Source organism: Cebus imitator, unplaced genomic scaffold, assembly GCF_001604975.1.
Source record: "Cebus imitator isolate Cc_AM_T3 unplaced genomic scaffold, Cebus_imitator-1.0 Scaffold77, whole genome shotgun sequence".
NCBI classification, from domain to species: Eukaryota; Metazoa; Chordata; class Mammalia; order Primates; family Cebidae; genus Cebus; species Cebus imitator.
Window position 1 is genome coordinate 6,174,576 of NW_016107392.1, and position 18,945 is coordinate 6,193,520.

General features: G+C 41.2%; 1 protein-coding gene across 13 annotated transcripts in view; it reads right to left on the reverse strand.

Moving 5' to 3' along the window:
- NRF1 (nuclear respiratory factor 1) overlaps positions 1-18,945 on the reverse strand; it is a 144,591-nt gene that overhangs the window by 25,092 nt on the left and 100,554 nt on the right. For 11 of the 13 annotated variants that reach the window (XM_017532572.2, XM_037740000.1, XM_037740009.1 and 8 more), the window contains 2 exons: positions 14,516-14,673; positions 4,327-4,451 (listed from right to left, as the gene is read on the reverse strand). In XM_017532572.2, coding sequence (XP_017388061.1) covers positions 4,327-4,451; positions 14,516-14,673 — 283 coding nt within the window. Of the gene's footprint in view, positions 1-4,325; positions 4,452-14,515; positions 14,674-14,769; positions 14,974-18,945 lie in introns of those variants that run through there. The other 2 variants (XM_017532580.2, XM_037740011.1) reach the window with 2 other exon arrangements.

The following is an 18,945-nucleotide window of genomic DNA, read 5'->3' on the forward strand; positions in this document are numbered from 1 at the left end:
AAAAAAAAAAAAGAAGTAAAGGAAGGAATTCATCTAGTAGCCTTCCCCAGCCTTAGGCAATTCTACCTACATCTAAATGAAAAGCACCTGTGAAAATCTTTAGATTGAATTAAACCATGAAACTCCATCCTAAGAGACCAAAGTCTATTGAAAAGGACAGAGAACACGGAACTAAAGTAATGTGAGTGCTTGGGTAGATCCTTTAGCGTTGGGGTAGACGTCCAGAAGAAAGAAGTCTTCAGGATGCACAGGTGCTGGGTGCAATGTCTTTGTCAGGTCTGCTTTGGTGATCCAGAATTTAAACTTCTGGCACGCATGGATCATTATCTTTTTTTTTCTTTAAAGATGGAGTCTTGCTCTGTCACCCAGGCTGGATTGCAGTAGCATGATCTTGGCTCACTGCAACCTCCACCTCCTGGGTTCAAGCGATTCTCATGCTTCAGCCTCCCAAGTAGTTGGGATTACAGGTGTTGCCATCACGCCTGGCTTATTTTTCGTATTTTTAGTAGAAACAGGGTTTCATAATGTTGGTCAAATGGTCTTGAACTCCTGATCTCAGATGATCCACCTGCCTTGGCCTCCCAAAGTGCTGGGATTATGGGTGTGAGCCACTGCATCTGGCTTTTTTTTTTTTTTTTTTTTTTTTTTGGAGACAGGGTCTCTACCTCTCACCCAGGCTGGAGTGCAGCAGTGTGATCATGGCTCACTGCAGCCTTGACTTCCTGGGCTCTAGCAATCCTTCCACTTCAGGTCCCCAAGTAGCTGGGACTACAGGTATACTTCACCACTCCTGGCTAAGTTTTTAATTTTTTTGTAGAGATGGGGTCTTACTATGTTGTTCAGGCTGGTCTTGGACTCCTAGACTCAAGCAATCCTCCCCCCTTGGCCTCCCAAAGCACTGGGATTACAGGCATGAGCTACTGTGCCTGGCCTATTACCTCTAACTTGAAAAACACCATCCCCAGGATACTGCTTCATAACCTCACCTGCCCCAGCCAATGAAGTCCAATGTGGTTACGGACTTCATCAATCTCCACATGCAGTGGTCCTCTATCCCTGCTAGTTCCATCCAACAAACTCTTTCTACTTCAGGACTGAATAATATCCAAATTGCTCTTAGAAGAGTCATCTATTATTCTAATTTTTATGTAAACCATACTCTGAAATATGGGATACATTTTTTCCCTTAAGTAGTATCTGTTTCCAAGTTAGTTCTATGTCAACAAACAGCACCTTGTTCTGCTCTCCTCTGGTTCTTCCTGATAATAAACTTTCTGATTAAAAAAACCTGGACTGATCGGGCTGTGGTGGCTCATGCCTGGAATCCCAGCACTTTGGGAGGCCAAGGTGGGAGGATTGCTCATGCCCAAGAGTTTGAGACCAGTCAGAGCAATAGAGAGACCTCATTTCTATTAAAAAAAGAAACAAGCTAAAAAAAAAGTGGCCTACTGGCAGATATCATAAGCTTGTCGGCTCAGAAGTGACAAACATAGGCCAGGCACGGTGGCTCATGCCTGTATTTCCAGCACTTTGGGAGGCTGAGGTAGGTGGATCACCTGAGGTCAGAGTTCAAGACCAGCCATGGCCCATCTCTATTAAAAACACAAAAATTAGCCAGGCAGGAAGGCAGCAAATCACGCTGCCATGTGTGTACCTATGCAACAATCTTGCATGTTCTTCACATGTACCCCAAAACCTAAAATGCAATTAAAAAAAAAAATTAGCCAGGCATTGTGTGGCATGCCTGTAATCCCAGCTACTCAGGAAGCTTAGGCACGAAAATCGTTGGAACCCGGGAAGTGGAGGTTGTAGTGAGCTAAGATCATGCCACTGCACTCCAGCCTGTGTGACAGAGCAAGACTGTCCCCCCCCCGCAAAAAAAAGAAGTGACAAACACTGGCAACAGGACACAATCCGAAAGAATGATGAAAAAGAGAACCTCTAAAAGTCTAGCCAGATGTCAAAATTGCTGATTAAGAGGGAAATATCTGGTTCCAATCCTGAAGTAAATCCTAGCATTGTGAGTAAAAATTTTAGAAGACAGAAGGATTATCAAAGTTATTTGGATCATATCCAATATTAGATTAATTCTTTGGATTTCCAAGGGCAGATGAAATGATTGGCCTTTGCCTAAAACTGCTGGGATATAGCACAACTCAAGGGTCCGATTTGATACAGAAAAGCTGCATTGAGAGAGAGAGGGATAACTTCCAACTCTCAAGGCCCGAGTTCAGCAAATATTGGCAGTCATAGACTGTGGATGGCCTGCTTTGGGGGAACTACTGGCTTTTAGGATGTGAACCAGAATATTCCCAGATCACAAAAGTAGCCAACAACATGAAATCACACCAAATGATTCACACAACCCAATGCTACTGAAAAGAGGCAGCTTCCAGTAATCAATAGTAGTGGGTGCGGTTCAACTTTATTATATGGCTGAGCAGGTCTACTTGGCCGAGAGCCAGACGGTCCTTGGACTTACCTATAAATTCATCCATCTGAAAAGGTGAGGCTGGGGGGAGCCAGAACTATAAAGCAGTCTGTTCTCTCAGACAGGTCAAGTTGATTAGAATGCATAATAAAGTTTCCTACCGAACCCACATAGGAAGTTATTTTTAGCAGTTCCTTAGTGAGTAATAGCAATCACACTTCAGATGAATGCCACATAGCTAGATATCCTATCCTTTGTTCAGGGTGGATTAGGACTCTGATGAGGAATAGAAAAAGGTAAAAAAAAAATAGAAGTAGGATTCTAACTAGAGACAGAGGTTTTTCTTAATTCCAACCATGGTTCATTTCATTCTGAACATGTGTGGCTATAAGATGTCCTTTGTCCTGCAGCATTGTGGCTCAGACCAACTCTGTCTAGATTTAGATTAGTTCATTAAAGCCTCTTGCCCTACAGAAAAAGTAGGGCTATGGCTTTAGAATTGAATTTGTTTGGCATTTTTGGAAAAGAATTCTCAGAAGCCATGATGGCTCCTTGCATTTCCCATGTTCTTCTCTGGGGGAACAGAGGTACTTTGTTTCCTCCTATTCCAATGGAGGACACAGCAGTATGTTTTTCTTCAAAGACTTTTCCAAGTAATAAAGCATTCAGTTCTTAGGGACCTCCCATTAACAAAGTGCCACTAATGCCATTAATGAATCTTCTGCCTAAATGATGGAAGAATGCTATTTATCTATCCTCATTCCAGGATTTATTTATTTTTTTGAGTTGGAGTCTCACTCTGTCACCCAGGCTGGAGTGCAGTGACACAGTCTCAGGTCACTGCAATCTCTGCCTCTCGGGTTCAAGAGATTTTCTTGCCTCAGCCTCGCATGCCACCACACCTGGCTAATTTTTGTGTTTTTAGTAGAGACAGGGATTTGGCATGTTGGCCAGGCTGGTCTTGAACTCTTGACCTCAGATGTTCCACCCACCTTGGCTTCCCAAAGTGCTGGGATTAACAGGCATGAGCCACCATGCCCGGCCTCATTCCAGGACTTTAAAGCAACAATTTCCTCAAAGCCATGGAGTATTTAATTTGTTCTGCTTAATTATATATTATTTAAAAATGTAACAAACAATCACATAGGATCTCACAGAAAATATGTGGCCCTCCTCTTTGACTCAGACTTCTGAGGCACTTCCTTGAACAGCCTAAGTCTTGCCAACTGACTCCTTACCAAGTGGACCCAAAGAGCTGGCTGGAATTGTATATTTTTGTCACCATATTTCTATGAATTTTGTCTCTTATTCACCAACGTCCAGGAAGTCAAAGAGCTGGGGAAGAAGGGCAGGGTGGGGTCATGTAATTGGCTAAATCCAGAGGTCCTTGGTGAGGCTACATATAACAGGAAGCAGAACCACAGTACCAACCAGAGGCACCAGCATCACAGCCTGCTGCCTGACCTTCAGCACAGGTGAGACGGTGGAGCCTTCCTTGATGTAGTCAGAACATTCCACGACGGTCCTGCCCATGGGAGAGTCTCTGCTACAGTAAAGGACACTGATCTACCCTACCTGATGAGAAGTCAAAGACAAAATGTGCCTCACAGCAACTTTTAAGGTGCCTCTCAGCAAGTCTTGTCACAACAAGATAATCCCTTTTTAAGTAGCAATTCAATTAGGTAGTCATTATCATGGCATTTTCCTTCAGGAACCCCGTCTCCTATTAGTGAAAGGAATCACAGGCTCCTAGAATATTCCTAGGCATCCAATGCCTACGAATGGAGAAAAAAATCAAAGCTCACACTCTTTCTGAAGGGTTTGTTGCCAGTCACGTCAGGAAGGTTTAAGTGGATACAGGGAAGAAATTCAATAAAATATTTATGCTCTCTTACCATTAGCATCTTGGACTCCAGTAAGTGCTCCAACGGCTGCTGCGGTTTCCCCAGACAAGACGATCTGTCCCCCACCTTGTAAGGTGGCCTCAGCCAGGGTGGCGACAGCATGGGCGGCAGCTTCGCTGCAGGTACAGGAACAGGAGAGAGGGGGATGTGTAAGATGAATAGAGGAATAGCACTGCAGCCAAGACAAACCATCCTTTCAATGCCTTCCGTGGGTCTCTCTACTGACTCCATGGTTGTGATCCTACCAGCAAATACGTGATAACAGTGCTAATAGATAAAGCCAAGAGTAATTTTGAAATGCTAATATTAATGGCTAGAGTTTCTTTGAACCTAGGTAATGAGTGTTTGAGGACAGAAGGCACTCATCAGTTTCTTCCTTATCAATATCAATTCAGTGCTTGCAAGCCATAGTGGAAGCTCTGATCCATATTCACAATGCAAAAGCCATTTTGGTTGTCAATCACAAGGTTTTCCTTTTCTCTTTTCTCCTTACAGTAACACAAGGCAGACCATCTGAGACTGTCCTTTTATAGCCAAGGATGAATGATAATATGAGGAGTTAGCAGCAACCTGGACTTACTCTTCAATTCATATTAAATAATAATTTGACTTACAGTCATGCTTTTCAAATACAAAGTAATGGGTGATTAATATCCTGAAAAGTCCAACTCTTCCTTTTGACCCACTGTATATGCAGGCAGGATTAAAACAAAGACTTAAAATGTAAAATTAGCACTACAAGCCCAAACTGTTTGCCTCTATAAATACAACAAAATAATAAACCTCCCTACATTGCACAAATGCTCTGTAGAATAGAGACATTAACCATTTGTTTATAGCAAGTACTATTTTAGCAGTGTGTGTCTCATTTTTCTTTCTTTTCTTTGCGATATGCTTTTACTATATGCATAAATACCCATTTTCCTTGATCCTATGATGCTACAAACTATAAGACATACTATTATTTTTATGGGCCAGTAAGGAAGAAAAATTCCTGACAATTCTAAGATTATAATTTGCCATCCAAATTTCATGATCCGTTGAAAAAACAGGCAAATTCATGATCCCTTCTGGGAAAGTATCAGGTGTCAATTTGCAGTTACTCAGGGACTACTGAAAGTGGGCATGGAGAAAAAATAACAAAAAATAAAAATAAAAAAGAAAGAAGTGGGCATGGAATAGAGATGGTGATGCCATTTAGTTAGCAGAAGTGGATAAATAAGCCAGTTGAGTCGGCTTTGCTCTGAAGCTGCAGACTTAGCTGTAACACGGCAGTGGTCTTGCAAGCACAGGCTGTAAGTGGAGATGGGTAAGAGGACAGGGACTAATCGGGGCAAACATGTCAGGGCTGTGAGCAAAGCCACAGGTACCAAACTCAGTAATGTCTCTTTCACCTAAGACAGTCAGCAGACATGTAAGACAGCAGATATAGTAATTCCCCTGCAAAAGACCTCCTGGTCACTGTAAAGATTTTAGGAAGAAGTAAAAGAAACCGAATGGACAGAAAAGTCTCATTAAATAGAAAAATTTCCCCTTCTTACTAATTTGTCTTGCTTTTTAATTTTTATGCCTGTGTTTTACACAGTTATCTTTTTCTGATTATAAAAGCAATACACTTGTTTTTATAGATAGCTTGGGCAAACTCAAGTATAAAAGAAAATTTAAAATATCATAATTATTTCCTTCTAATCTTAACCACAACTTTAAAAAGATAATCATTAGGATTGTACTGTACAGTTTTTAAAATTATTTTGTTGTGGTAAAATGCATATAACATAAAATTACATTCTTAACACTTAAGTGTGCAGTTCAGGGATGTTCAATACGCTCAGAATGCTGTGCAACTACCGCCTTCACTCATCTCCACGACTCTCTTCATCTTGTAAAACTCAAACTCTGGACCATTAAACTTCCTGTTCTACCATCTCCCTAGCCCCTGGCAACCACCATTCTACTTTCTGCCTCAATGATTTTTTTCATTTTTGTTTTTATTTTTTAGAGACAGGGTCTCGCTATGCTGCCCAGGCTGGTCTCGAACTCCTGGGCTCAAGTGATCCTCCTGCCTTAGTCTCCTGACGCAAATAGCTGGAACTATAGGTGTGTGTGCCTTTGTTGTCATATTTAAGAAATCACTGGCAAATCCAATGTCATTATGTTTTCTTCTAAGAGTTTGATAGTTTTAGGTCTTAGATCCACAACTGTTTTTTGTCTCTATGATTTTGACTACTCTATCTCACATAAGCATAACCACACAGTATTTGTCCTTTTGTGTCTGGTTTATTTCACTTGGCAGAATGTTCTCAAGGTGCATCCATGTCGTAGCATTTGTCAGAATTTCCTTCCTGTTAAAGGGTAAGTAATATTCCACTGTGTAGAATATACCACATTTTGTGTATCCATTCATCTGTTGATGATCACCTGGGTGCTCCCATGTTTTAGCTATTGTGAATAAATAATGCTGCTGCGAACACAGGCATATAAATATTTCTCTGAGATCCTGCTTTCAATTCTTTGGGATATATGCTCAGAAGTGGATGTGCTGCAAAATATGGTAGTTCCATTTTTAATCTTTTGAGGAATTATCATATTGTTTTCCACAGTGTCTATATCATTTTACATTCCCACCAATAATGCACAAGGGTTCCAATTTCTCCACATCCTCACCGACACTTGTTATTTTCTGTTTTTGGATTGTGGCCATCTTAATGGGTGTGAGGAGATAGCTCACTGTACTTTTGATTAGTGATGTTGCACATCTTTTTTTGTGCTTATTGGCCATCTGCATAGCTTCTTTGGAGAAATGTCTATTCGAGGCCTTTGCCCATTTTTGAATAGAGTTTTTGTTGTTGTTTAGATGTTCTCTATATATTCATCAATCCTTTATCAGATATGATTTGTAAATATTTTCTCCCATTCGGTGGCTTGCCTTTTTCCTCTGTTGATAGTGTCTTTTGATGTACAAATTTTTAAAATTTTCATAAAATCCTATGTCTATTTTTTCTTTGTCATATCCAAGAAATTACTGCCAAATCCAATGTCATGAAGTTTTGTCCATGTTTTCTTCAAAGAGTTTTATAGTTGTAGGTCACGGAATCGCTTTGAGTTAGTTTTTATACATGGGCATTAGGTAAAGGTCCAATTTCATTCTTTTGTATGCAGATATCCAGTTTTCTTAATAGTTTTCAATGCTGAAAAGGCAGTCCTTTCCCCTTGACTGGTCTTGGCACCCTTGTCAAAAATCATATGACCATGTATGTGAAGGTTTATTTCTAAGCTTTCAATTCTATTCCACTGGTCTATATGTTTGTCTTTATGCCAGTACCATACTGTTTTGATTACTACAGCTTTGTGTTAAGTTTTGAAATAAAAAGTGTGAGTCTTCCAGTTTTGCTCTTTTCTTTTTTTTTTTTGTGAGACAGAGTTTTGCTCTGTCACCCAGGCTGGAGTGCAGTGGCTTGATCTCAGCTCATTGCAACTTCTGCCTCTGGGGTTCAAGCAATTCTCCTGCCTCAGCCTCCCAAGTAGCTGGGATTACAGGTACCTGCTACCATGCTTGGCTATTTTTCTTTTTTTTCTTTTTGTATTTTTAGAAGAGATAGGGTTTCACCATGTTGGCCAGGCTGGTCTCAAACTCCTGACCTCAGGTGATCTACCTGCCTCGGTCTCCCAAAGTCTTGGGATTATAGGTGTGAGCCACCACGCCTGACCCAGTTTTGCTTTTTTCAATATTGTTTTGGCTATTCAGGGTCCCTTGAGGTTCCAGACATTTTAGGACAGGCTTTTCTATTTCTACCAAAAAAAAAAAAAAAAAAAAAAAAAAAGAAGGGCCGAGCACGGTGGCTCATGCCTGTAATCTCAGCAGTTTAGGAGGCTGAGGCGGGCGGGTCACTTGAGGTCAGGAGTTCAAGACCAGTCTGGCCAATATGGTGAAACCCTGTCTCTACTAAAAATACAAAAATTAGTCACCCAGGCTGGAGTGCAATGGCACAATCTTGGCTCACCACAACCTCTGCCTCCCGGGTTCAAGCGATTCTCCTACCTCAGCCCCACTGAGTAGCTGGGATTACAGACATGTGCCACCATGTCTGGCTAATTTTGTATTTTTACTAGAGACAGGGTTCTCCATGTTGGTCAGGCTGGTCTCGAACGCCCGACCTCAGGTGATCCACCTGCCTTGGCCTCCCGAAGTGCTGGGATTACAGGCATGAGCCACCTCGCCCAGCTAACATCTTAATAATATTAATGTATTTACCTTTACCGAAATCTTTCTTTCTTCATAAGGCTACTAGTTACTGTCAGTACCCTTTTCATACAAATAGTTTTAAAAGCTCACTTTTTTCACTTAACATTCTATTTCCTCCATGTCGATATTCTCTGACATTTATTCAAAATGATAAATTAAATGCAAAATTAATTTTTCCTTTTTTTTGAGTTGTTTAGATGTGGCAATTGCTTTCATGTGGAAAAAATAAACAAAATTTAATTTCCAGGTTTCCTTTGACTTACAAGGTCATGATGACATATTTTACATTTATTTGTTTCCTTCATAAAAGAATTTGGGACATAACTGAAGTTGTGCAAAAAGCTGAGCAGAATCATTGAGTTCACAGGCAGCCCGTATAGCTGAGCTCATGCTCTCTGCTGACACACCTCCTGGTGATCTGGCATCCACAGCCAGTTATTCATAATATCTGTAATATGAACTCAGAGACCAAGGGGACCCTTGATCTGGAATTACTACTAAGGCTGTTCTTTACATTTTTCATGATAGAGTTTAATTTTAAAGAGCTTTGTAAGTATTTATTAGACAGACTTTAATGAATAATTTTTAGTACCTAAGGCCTTACTTTTTAATATTTTGCTAAGAAATTTATATTAATAGACTGGGTGTGGTGGCTCGCGTCTGTAATCCTAGAACTTTGGGTGGCCAAGGCAGGCGGCTCACGAGGTCAAGAGATCAAGACCATCTTGGCCAACATGGTGAAAACCTGTCTCTACTAAAAATACAAAAATTAGCCAGGTGTGGTGGCACATGCCTGTAGTCCCAGCTACTCAGGAGGCTGAGGCAGCAAAATTGCTTGAACCCGGGAGGTGGAGGTGTCAGTGAGCCGAGGTTGCACCACTGTACTCCAGCCTGGTGACAGAGTAAGAATCTGTCTCCAAAAAATAAAATAAAATAAAATAAAAAGACATTTATATTAATAAACATTACTACCAACTATTGGGAAATTTTATTAATTACCGATATCGGAGAAAAAAAAGAGAAAGAATAAATAAGTAAATATATGACCAGCCAATTTTACAGCATCCACCTGTCAATGATTAATGATACAAATATTTACACTGTGACCTGAGGCTTTATGGAAAGTAGAAAAGTATGTTCTTTGGAAAAAGCTGTGTGATAGTCCAAAGAAGAAAACTAAATGAGAATAGTTTACATGGAAATATGATCCTATAAGGTCACCTCAATGACTGCTTACTCCCTACAGTTCTTCTCGTAATTTATAATAATCTCATCTTTATAACCATCAAAGATGACATCCTGCCCCTCCTGTACATCCTGAACACACTCTTGCAGGATGAGTTTCATGGGCAACGAAGGGAGAGGGCAGCTCCTCAAGCTTGGACATGAAAGTGTACCTGCACCTCATCACACTCATTTTATGCTACTTGAAGCCCTAAAAACTTGAAGTTACTTTCTTTAACTTCTTTCTAAAATATGGTATGGTAGAAGAAAGGCTGAAAATCAGCAACGCCCTGAAACAATATGGAATGCCATATGAAGGGTCCAATGCAATGGTGGTGACAGGTTGACAGGTCAGTACGATTAGTTATTCTACCCCTAGTTAGGGTCTTTCCATAGGGCATAAAGAAAATGATGACGCCTGTGGCAAGTGGGGCTGTCATTTCCAGAGCGATTCTAACCTTTCACACTCAACTTTATGGGAAATGATCAAACTAAATGATAGAAAAAGATTACATTCACTTAAAAAGGTGAATGGAATTAAAAAGTCCCTGAACTAGACCCACTTTACAATTTTGAGACAAAAGTCATTTCAAAACCAGAGCTACAAATAAGAGGTTTCCATCAACCTTTTATCTGTGTCTCATCTTTACCTATAGGAAAGAAAAGCAGTTGTACCATCCCTGACCTCTATTCCAGACAAGAATTCTAAGTTTTCCATCCCATGTTATTGGACAAATACCAGTCCGTATATAAAGCCCCATTTTATTTTAATAATATGTCTAATTTTAAGTCAATAATATTTTCATCTTAAAGATTAAGAGCAAATTTTTCTTTCAAAATATGACTCATTTTTTAAAAGCAAAATCTTCACAACAAAAAAAAGGACATTCTAAAATTCCCTGAGAAGAGGAATTAATCTAAGTATATTTCCCCATAGCACTGAGTCACAGTACTGCACACAGTAGACACATAATAAATACTGTCTCAGTATTGACAATATGCTATCAATTAAGTTTCCACTACTTTAGAAATGTAGAGTAAGTCTACAAAGCCATATCATGATCTCTACATGCAAGAACTATCCTGGCCATATACAGGAAATGGTTTTGTAGAAGGACATGTTTAAGAGGAACTACAAGTCCAGGACAGCTTAACCAAAGAACTGAAAATTCAAATTAATCACTGTCTCACAAGCAAATGATGACTTCACTTCCTTTCCTCTTAGGTTGTTCAGGCTAAATAGCTTATACATATAAGCCATATGTATATATATATATGTATGTATATACACACACAAATTTTTTTACAGCTGTGATGTTCTGCTCATTTGTTCGCTTTGATTCCCTTCTCACCTCCTTTCCAAAGGTTCTGATTTATTCTTTATTTTGAAATTGAAAATTAACATAGTTTTTAGGTTTTTAAAGGACAATTTCTCCATACCGTACACTTGGGGTTGTTAGAAAGTCAGGGTGGGCTAAAGGCTGTGGAGCCCTGGGCCCTTGTTGTGACTTGCAGTATGAAACTCTCTTAACTGCATGGTTGAGAAACAAGTCTGTCCTGCAACTGTCCTGATTGCATTTTACCCTGTACAAGATGAAGAAGCCCCTCTGCCTCCTTACTCCCCAGCCTGCCATTGCACGTAGCTTCCTCTCCCTTCTCCCCCTGAGCCCACATCTGCTGTTTACATTGCAGCAGAGGTGCAGGTGGTTATTAGAGAACCATGCTTGTTTTATCTCCACCTGAAACAGAGACAAGCTGCAAGAGGGCAGATTATGAAACTGCTTTGTCATCACAGCAACAAAGACCAGATTTCTCTGTGTATTTCTCACTGAGATGACTTCCAGCATTAATTCTGTGAAGAGGTTCAGAGTGCAGGGACGAAATGATTCTAGTGCATCTCATCCACAAGGAAGCAAATGTCAAGGGCTTGTGCCTTGCATCCAACCCTCCTGACTAAGACATCAGACCGTGGGTTACCTCTCAGGTTCAGAAAGCCCTGATGTTCCCCTAAGAGTCTGCTATAGTCTAGTCTCTGCTGCCAAGCTTGGTTTCTTTATCCCCAGCAGAAGCTGCAATACACCAACCCCTAAGACTCACTGGGGCATCGAACTACCTGATTGCAATGAGATTTCAACATCTCTTTATTCCTCCTCTATGCCACAGTGAACACATTCTCCTTCCTTTGGAGTAAACACTGTAGCCACCTCAGCTGCATCTGATTTTGTTAACAAGCCTTCAGGGGATACTATTACCCTCTTGCCTTTAGAATAAGCCCTGGTCCTTACAACAAAGGGAGCCCAAATGTGCCTCATATTTTCCACTATGTACAGAGTTCCCAGGGCATACACACTTCATTGTAATACCCAAGGTGTTGGCTGCAAGTCGCAATGAAATCAAGTTTTGCTGGTCTTCAATGAGGGCCTGTTAGGCCCCAAGCTACGGTGGGGTGGGGGGTCTGAACTAAAGTGAGGGATCGTCTCACTTTGGCTATGCCTTTCAGGAAGTTTATCTGAGTGTCTCTCTCAAAGGGAGGGGTAGAATTGAGCCAAGTGTAAGGAACCAAATAAGACTTTCATGTTACTGAAAAGCAACATGGTGGGTATATACCTGAGTGGGGGAAAAAAAAGAAATGAAGACCAACATGGCTCAATGGGCTGAAAAAAATGTTCTGATCACTAGGAACTAGCTGGGTAACTTTGAGAAGATGAGAGAGAGAGAGAGAGAGAGAGAGACAGAGAGACAGAGAGAGAGACAGAAAGAAACAGAGAGAGACAGAGAGAGAGACAGAGAGAGAGAGAGAAAGAAACAGAGAGACAGAGAGAGACAGAGAGACAGAGAGAGAGAGAGACAGAGAGAGTGTGTGTGTGTGTGTGTGTGTATGTGTGTTTCAGTTTCTAATTCCTAATCAACCACCAAGCCCTAGCCATACTTCCTTTGAAATGAATCACTTTACCTCCATTCTTACTACTTTAGTTTCTAAGATCTTAACAAGGCATACCTGGAGTGCCTCTTCCTAACTGATCTATCTCCTCTCACTATAATCAATTCAGAAGAGACAACTCTTAAAATACAACTTAAATGATAATAACTATAATTCTTGAAGTGCTAACTATGGGTTGGACCCTGCAATGAGAATTTTACCTCTATCATCTCATATACATGATTCTGTGTGATGAGTATTATCCTCATTATAACAACAGGGAAAACAAGGCTCAGAGGTTGTGTTTCTCAGGATCAAATGGCTAGTGAGTGGTGGAGCCAGGATTCAAACCTGAATCTGTATGACTCTGAAACCCTGCACTATATAGCCTCATACTGTGAACTGTACACAAATCCATCACAGCTCTCTAGCATCTATCATGATCAATCTAAACCTTTCACTGAGTTCATATTTGGGGGAGGTGATCCCCCTCCTGAATTTCTACAATGTTCATAGTCTTTACCATACAATTCAATAGTGAGTTACACTATAAGTCATACTGTTTGCTAAGTGTTTTACTTAAGTCAGTCTCCCCTATAAGAGTATGATTTCTTTGAGGGTAGAGTATATGCTAGAGCACCCTTTTCTCTATTTACAACCTTACCCAGTAGCGTGCTGGCATGCCATCAAAGTTCAGTGACTATCAGGCACTAATAGCTGCTATGCACGAGAAGAGCAGCCTTACTGCATGCAATGCACTGACCTCAGTTCTCCTAACACCCCTAGAAGGCATGTACTGTGATCACCTCCATTTCACAGAATAGAAGATCCTGGCTACTGAGAGTTCAAATGAACTGCTGGATGCCAAACAGCTTGTAAGTGACAGAGCTGGGCTTCAAACCCAAGTAATCTGGTGTCAATTCTCACACTTTTGACCATTAATTAAAATTGCCCGGGTTCATTAAAAATACAACTGCATCAGGAATGAAGAAGAGGGAGAATGATATGAAGCTGATCTTTCCTGTCAACACCAGGAGAAGGAATCAGGCAGCGAACAATACAATCGACTTTTAGAAACCAGCTCTTGGAGCAACCCATTCAGCAGCATCCTTCCTAACATACCTCAAGAGAAAAGTTCCTTATTTTCCCCAATAACCCAAAACTTATTTATCTTGAGCTCACTGATAAGCAAGGGCAACACATTTTCTCAAAAGCAAGTAAAATCAGCTGTTTGATGCTTCAACATGGATGAATACCCCCTCAAAAATACAATTTCTTTTGTAGGGTAAAAGGACAATTAATCTGAAGCATCTTAATTTGTTCTGTATCCCTTGAAAACATAAAGCACTCAAGCCTTGTTGCTTCTGGTTAATGGACACAGAATAGGATAAAGGGGAAGGGTTGACCAGCAGGCCTGGGCTGGAGGTCAGAAAGGCTGCACTGGTTGTTGGGGCTGGGTGGTGTCAAGAGTGTTACAAAGATGATCTTTCCATCCACAGCCAGTAGAAGGAACTAAGCAGCAAACAATACAATTGAGTTTTGGAAACTACCTTTTACTGGAGGATTCCATTTCACATCACCTTTCCTAAGCACGCTCGAAGGAAAGAAGTTTAATTTTTCTCGGTAGGGACTGACCTATTATAGGCCAAACTACAATATCTTATGGGCTGAGAGCGTTAAGTTCCAACTGCCAATTGTGGCAAACTGAGATACATTTCTCTTTAAGAGGCCTCCACCCATATCTGCAGGGACAGATTTACGATTCTCATTTATTCCCGGACTCTTGCCACCACCTGTTAAGCGCCATGGTGACTGTAGCTCCCTGCTGCATCTCCTGAGAAGCTGCCACTGCGGCCTCTGCCAATGATGCCACTGCCTGGGTGGCCTCTGATGCTTGCGTCGTCTGGATGGTCATCTCACCTCCCTGTAACGTGGCCCAATTTTGTTCCACCTGAGGCAGAAAGGACAAGATTGTAAAAAAACAAAGCCACAAAAGTACAATTTTAAAAGTAATTTTTCTAGTAACTGCTACTTTTTGGCTAAATACACATACTCTTTAAAGTTAACATGACCTGCAATGTACAGAACAGAATTTTAAGCATGCTATCTTTTGCATAAAAAAGGGGGTATTAGAACATATACCTGAATTTGCTTGCATTTGCATAAAGAAATTCTGGAAGGACACACAAAAGAAGCCACTAAATATATTCTCTGCATTGTATGTGTGGGGTTGAGAGCAGCTGGAAACAAGCTGGATGGGAGACAGAAAGCAAGACCTTCTACTGTACCCTTTTTTTGGGGGACGGAAACAGACTCCCTCTGTTGCTCAGTCTGGAGTGTAATGGCACGATCTCAGCTCACTGCAACCTCTGTCTCCTGGGTCAAGTGATTCTCCTGCCTCAGCCTCCCGAGTAACTGGGACTATAGGTGTGTGCCACCATTCCTGGTTAATTTTTGTATTTTTAGTACAGATGGGGTTTCACCATGTTGGCCATGCTGGTCTTGAACTCTTGACCTTGGGTGATCCACCCACCTCAGCCTCCCAAAGTGCTGGGATTACAGGTGTGAGTCACCATGCCAGGACCATTATACACTTTTAAATATGTTTCTCAATTTACTTCACAATGTACACATATTTCAAAACAACATGTTGTACATGATAAATATATAACAACTTTTGTCAATTTAAATAAATAAATAATAAGTAAATAAATGAAGTTTAAAAGTTAGAAATAGGCCATGGGAGGGAAAAAAAAAATCAAACTATACCAAAATTTCAAACTGTATTAAAGGGAATATGATACCAGTACTCTAGACACTTTGCCCAAAGGGTGTACCGCTGTGCCTATTTTCCTTGTTTTTCTTTTATTATTTTTATCATTACACAATATTTCCATGTAATGCACCTATTTTCTCATGTACCTTTGCAGAGCTATTCCCTCTATATGGAAGTATATTTACACACATACACCCCCTATTTCTCCTTTCTACTCCTTCCTCTTTAAAATAAAAATGGCGGCATATTTGACATATCTTTTGTATCTTGCTTTTTTCACAAACAGTGTATCTCTGAAATGATTCTATTTTTGGAACATATAAAACTACTCATTCATGATTCTTAAGAATGGCTGCATAGCATTGCATTTTTTTTTTTTTTTTTTTTTTTTTTTTTTTTTTTTTTTTTTTTTTTTTTTTTTTTGAGATGAAGTTTTGCTCTTGTTGCCCAGGCTGGAGTGCAATGGCGCGATACTGGCTCACCATATCCTCCACCTCCCAGGTTCAAGCAATTTTCCTGCCTCAGCCTCCCGAGCAGCTGGGATTACAGGCATGCACCATCATGCCCGGCTAATTTTGTATTTTTAGTAGAGATGGGGTTTCTCCATGTTGGTCAGGCTGGTCTCGAACTCCCAACCTCAGGTGATCTGCCCACCTCAGCCTCCCAAAGAGCTGGGAAGCAGTGCATTATATAGAAACATCATGATTTATTTAACAAGTCATCTTTTAATGCACATTTAGGTGGTTTCCAGTCTTTTGCTAGTAACAGTGCTGTGATGAAGATCCTTATATACTACTATACTTTGTATATCACATGTGAGTCTATTTATAGGATAAATGTCTAGAGGTAGAATTATAGATCAAACTTATTTTTGCATTTTAATTTTTTGATGGAAACTGCTAAATTCAGAAACAAATTTTTTCTTTTTTCTTTTTTTTGGAAGCAGAGTCTCACTCTATCCCTCAGGCTGGAGTGCAGCAGCATGATCTTGGCTCACTGCAACCTTCGCCTCCCTGGTTCAAGCAATTCTCCTGCCTCAGCTTCCCCAGTAGCTGGGACTACAGGCACATGCCACCACACCCGGCTAATTTTTGTATTTTTAGTAGAGACAGGGTTTCACCATGTTGGCCAGTCTGGTCTTGAACTCCTGACTTCAAGTGATCCGCCCGCCTCGTCCTCCAAAACCGCTGGGATTACAGGTGTGAGCCACTGTGCCCGGCCTCAGAAACTAATTTTTTAAGGTGTAGCAAAAATTGCTTTCTTTTTAGTAGAAGAGAAATTACAAAGACTCTCTCCCTGACCACTGCAAAAAAACCCCAAAACAAAAACCATACTCTCTGCTGATAGAGTACATGAGAATCCAGGTTTGCTAGACATAGCACAGAGTCTCTCAGTCTAGGCATGCTAACATTTTGGGCTGGGTATCCTTGGTGGTGGGGCTGTCTTGTGCATTGCAGGATGGTTAGCAGCATCCTGGCTTCTACCCACTAGATGCCAATAGCACCCTCCCCATTCAGGACAGTAAAAAATGTCCCCAGATATTGCCAAATGTTCCCTCTGGCCCGGGGTACAGGACCACCAATTTTAGCGTAATTCTTTGCATTTAGAGACAGTTCTGAATAGCTGTATCTAGTTATTTCAGTCCATTTTGCTCAATATATACTGGTTGATTAATTATCCACCCTCAAAACTGAAAAGAAGCAGGGGCGGCAAAAGCAATTTCTATTCAGAAGTACGGTAGTACTTTTGGACTCCTGGGTCTCAGGACCTTAGCAGTGCTTACTGCAGCTCTTGCTATTCCTGCTTCACATGCTGGGGCCTAGTGCCTAGTTATCTTGTGCCTGCCTTTTACTGTGTCCCAAAGAAAGTGCCCCAGGCTCTAAGAGGTAGATATTTTAAATGTCTCCTGCTTTAGTTCTGTCATCATACTTAAGATTATGATAATGCTTTTCAGAATGTTTGCCAAAAGCCTCCCAAAGAAAGACATTCCTCTGAGCTACCTTAGTGCTTGTCCTGAGTTCTCATGGGCAGTGAATTGTGCCACCAAGTCTTCAGGGCCCATCACTCCTGAGGCAGAGATATCCTACAGCTGCCTCTTAGGAACACCAAAGCTCTTGCTTCCCAAGGTTGGTTGCTTTGATCTCATTGCTCCAATGAACATCACTGCCAGTGCTGCCACTGTAAGAGGCAAGCTGCACTATCATCAATTCTTAGGTGCTGATGAGTCCACTCAAAACATCCACTGAAGCCGGGCGGGCGGCACTGTTGCCCACTGCCAGTGAACAGTCTTCCTCTTTCCTGATCTGCACCTCTATTTTAGCCAGGCCCATGCTGCTGCTCTCCTGAGCTCTCTCAAGTCCTCAAACTCCAAAAGCAGCAAGTCAATATAGACGCATTTAGTTACAATTATATTTGCAGTGAAAATAGCATTAGAATGCTGTCATATACAGTATAATTTAAGAATGTTAAATTTTATGGCATGGAATGACAATAAAGGATGAAGAGAAAATACGAGGAGAACAGAGGAAGAGATTTCTACTCAGAAACATGGCAGGTGATCAAGAAATCAGCTCAGGTGCTGACATCTCTTTGGAAGTTCCTATTCCTGAGTCTCAGTGTTTTCTTAAACTGTGTTTGTGCAACCTCTTGTTGCACTTCCTTCCCATCTGTTGGGGGCTGGTGTGTAGTTATCTGTGCCTGGATGTCACCATGCCCCAAAGAAAGGACCACAGGCCCTGGGAGGGGAAGATATTCAGAAGGTGTCCTATTAGCTACTATGCATTTCTGAGACAGGCCCACTACCATGTGGCCCTTCAAACTGTGGCTGTTCCACGCTTTCATAAGTCAATGCACTGAGCGTGCTGCTCCATCTGACACAGAAGTCCCATCCCTCTCCTTTGTTTTGCTGGTTTTCCCCTCTAGTCTAAGCTTGGGGGCTACCTCTGGGAAGTGTTTCCTGAGATAACTCCACTCCCCTAAAGTCCAAGATGAGGGCCTCTCCTCTGCTGTTCTGCAGCACCCTGGGCTTGCTGCTAACAGACCCTTATGTCACTGCAATTGTGCTTTGCTTTTCTCTACTATCTACCTATGTGCTCCTTAAGGGAAAGGGGAGTCTTTACTAGCTATAGCACCTATAGTACCTGGCACAGGGCTCAAAAAGTGTTTACTGAAGGGATGGATGGAAGAAAAAATACTATTTATGTTTTTCCTACTTGTTATTCAGCCTGCCCATATTTAAGGTAAATTGACATTCATAAAAATGCATCTAAAATGAGTCATGCGATTCAAAACTGTGACATATATTGATGGTTCAGTTTAAAATTCATGTCTCGGCCGGGCGCGGTGGCTCAAGCCTGTAATCCCAGCACTTTGGGAGGCTGAGGCGGGTGGATCACGAGGTCAAGAGATCGAGACCATCCTGGTCAACATGGTGAAACCCCGTCTCTA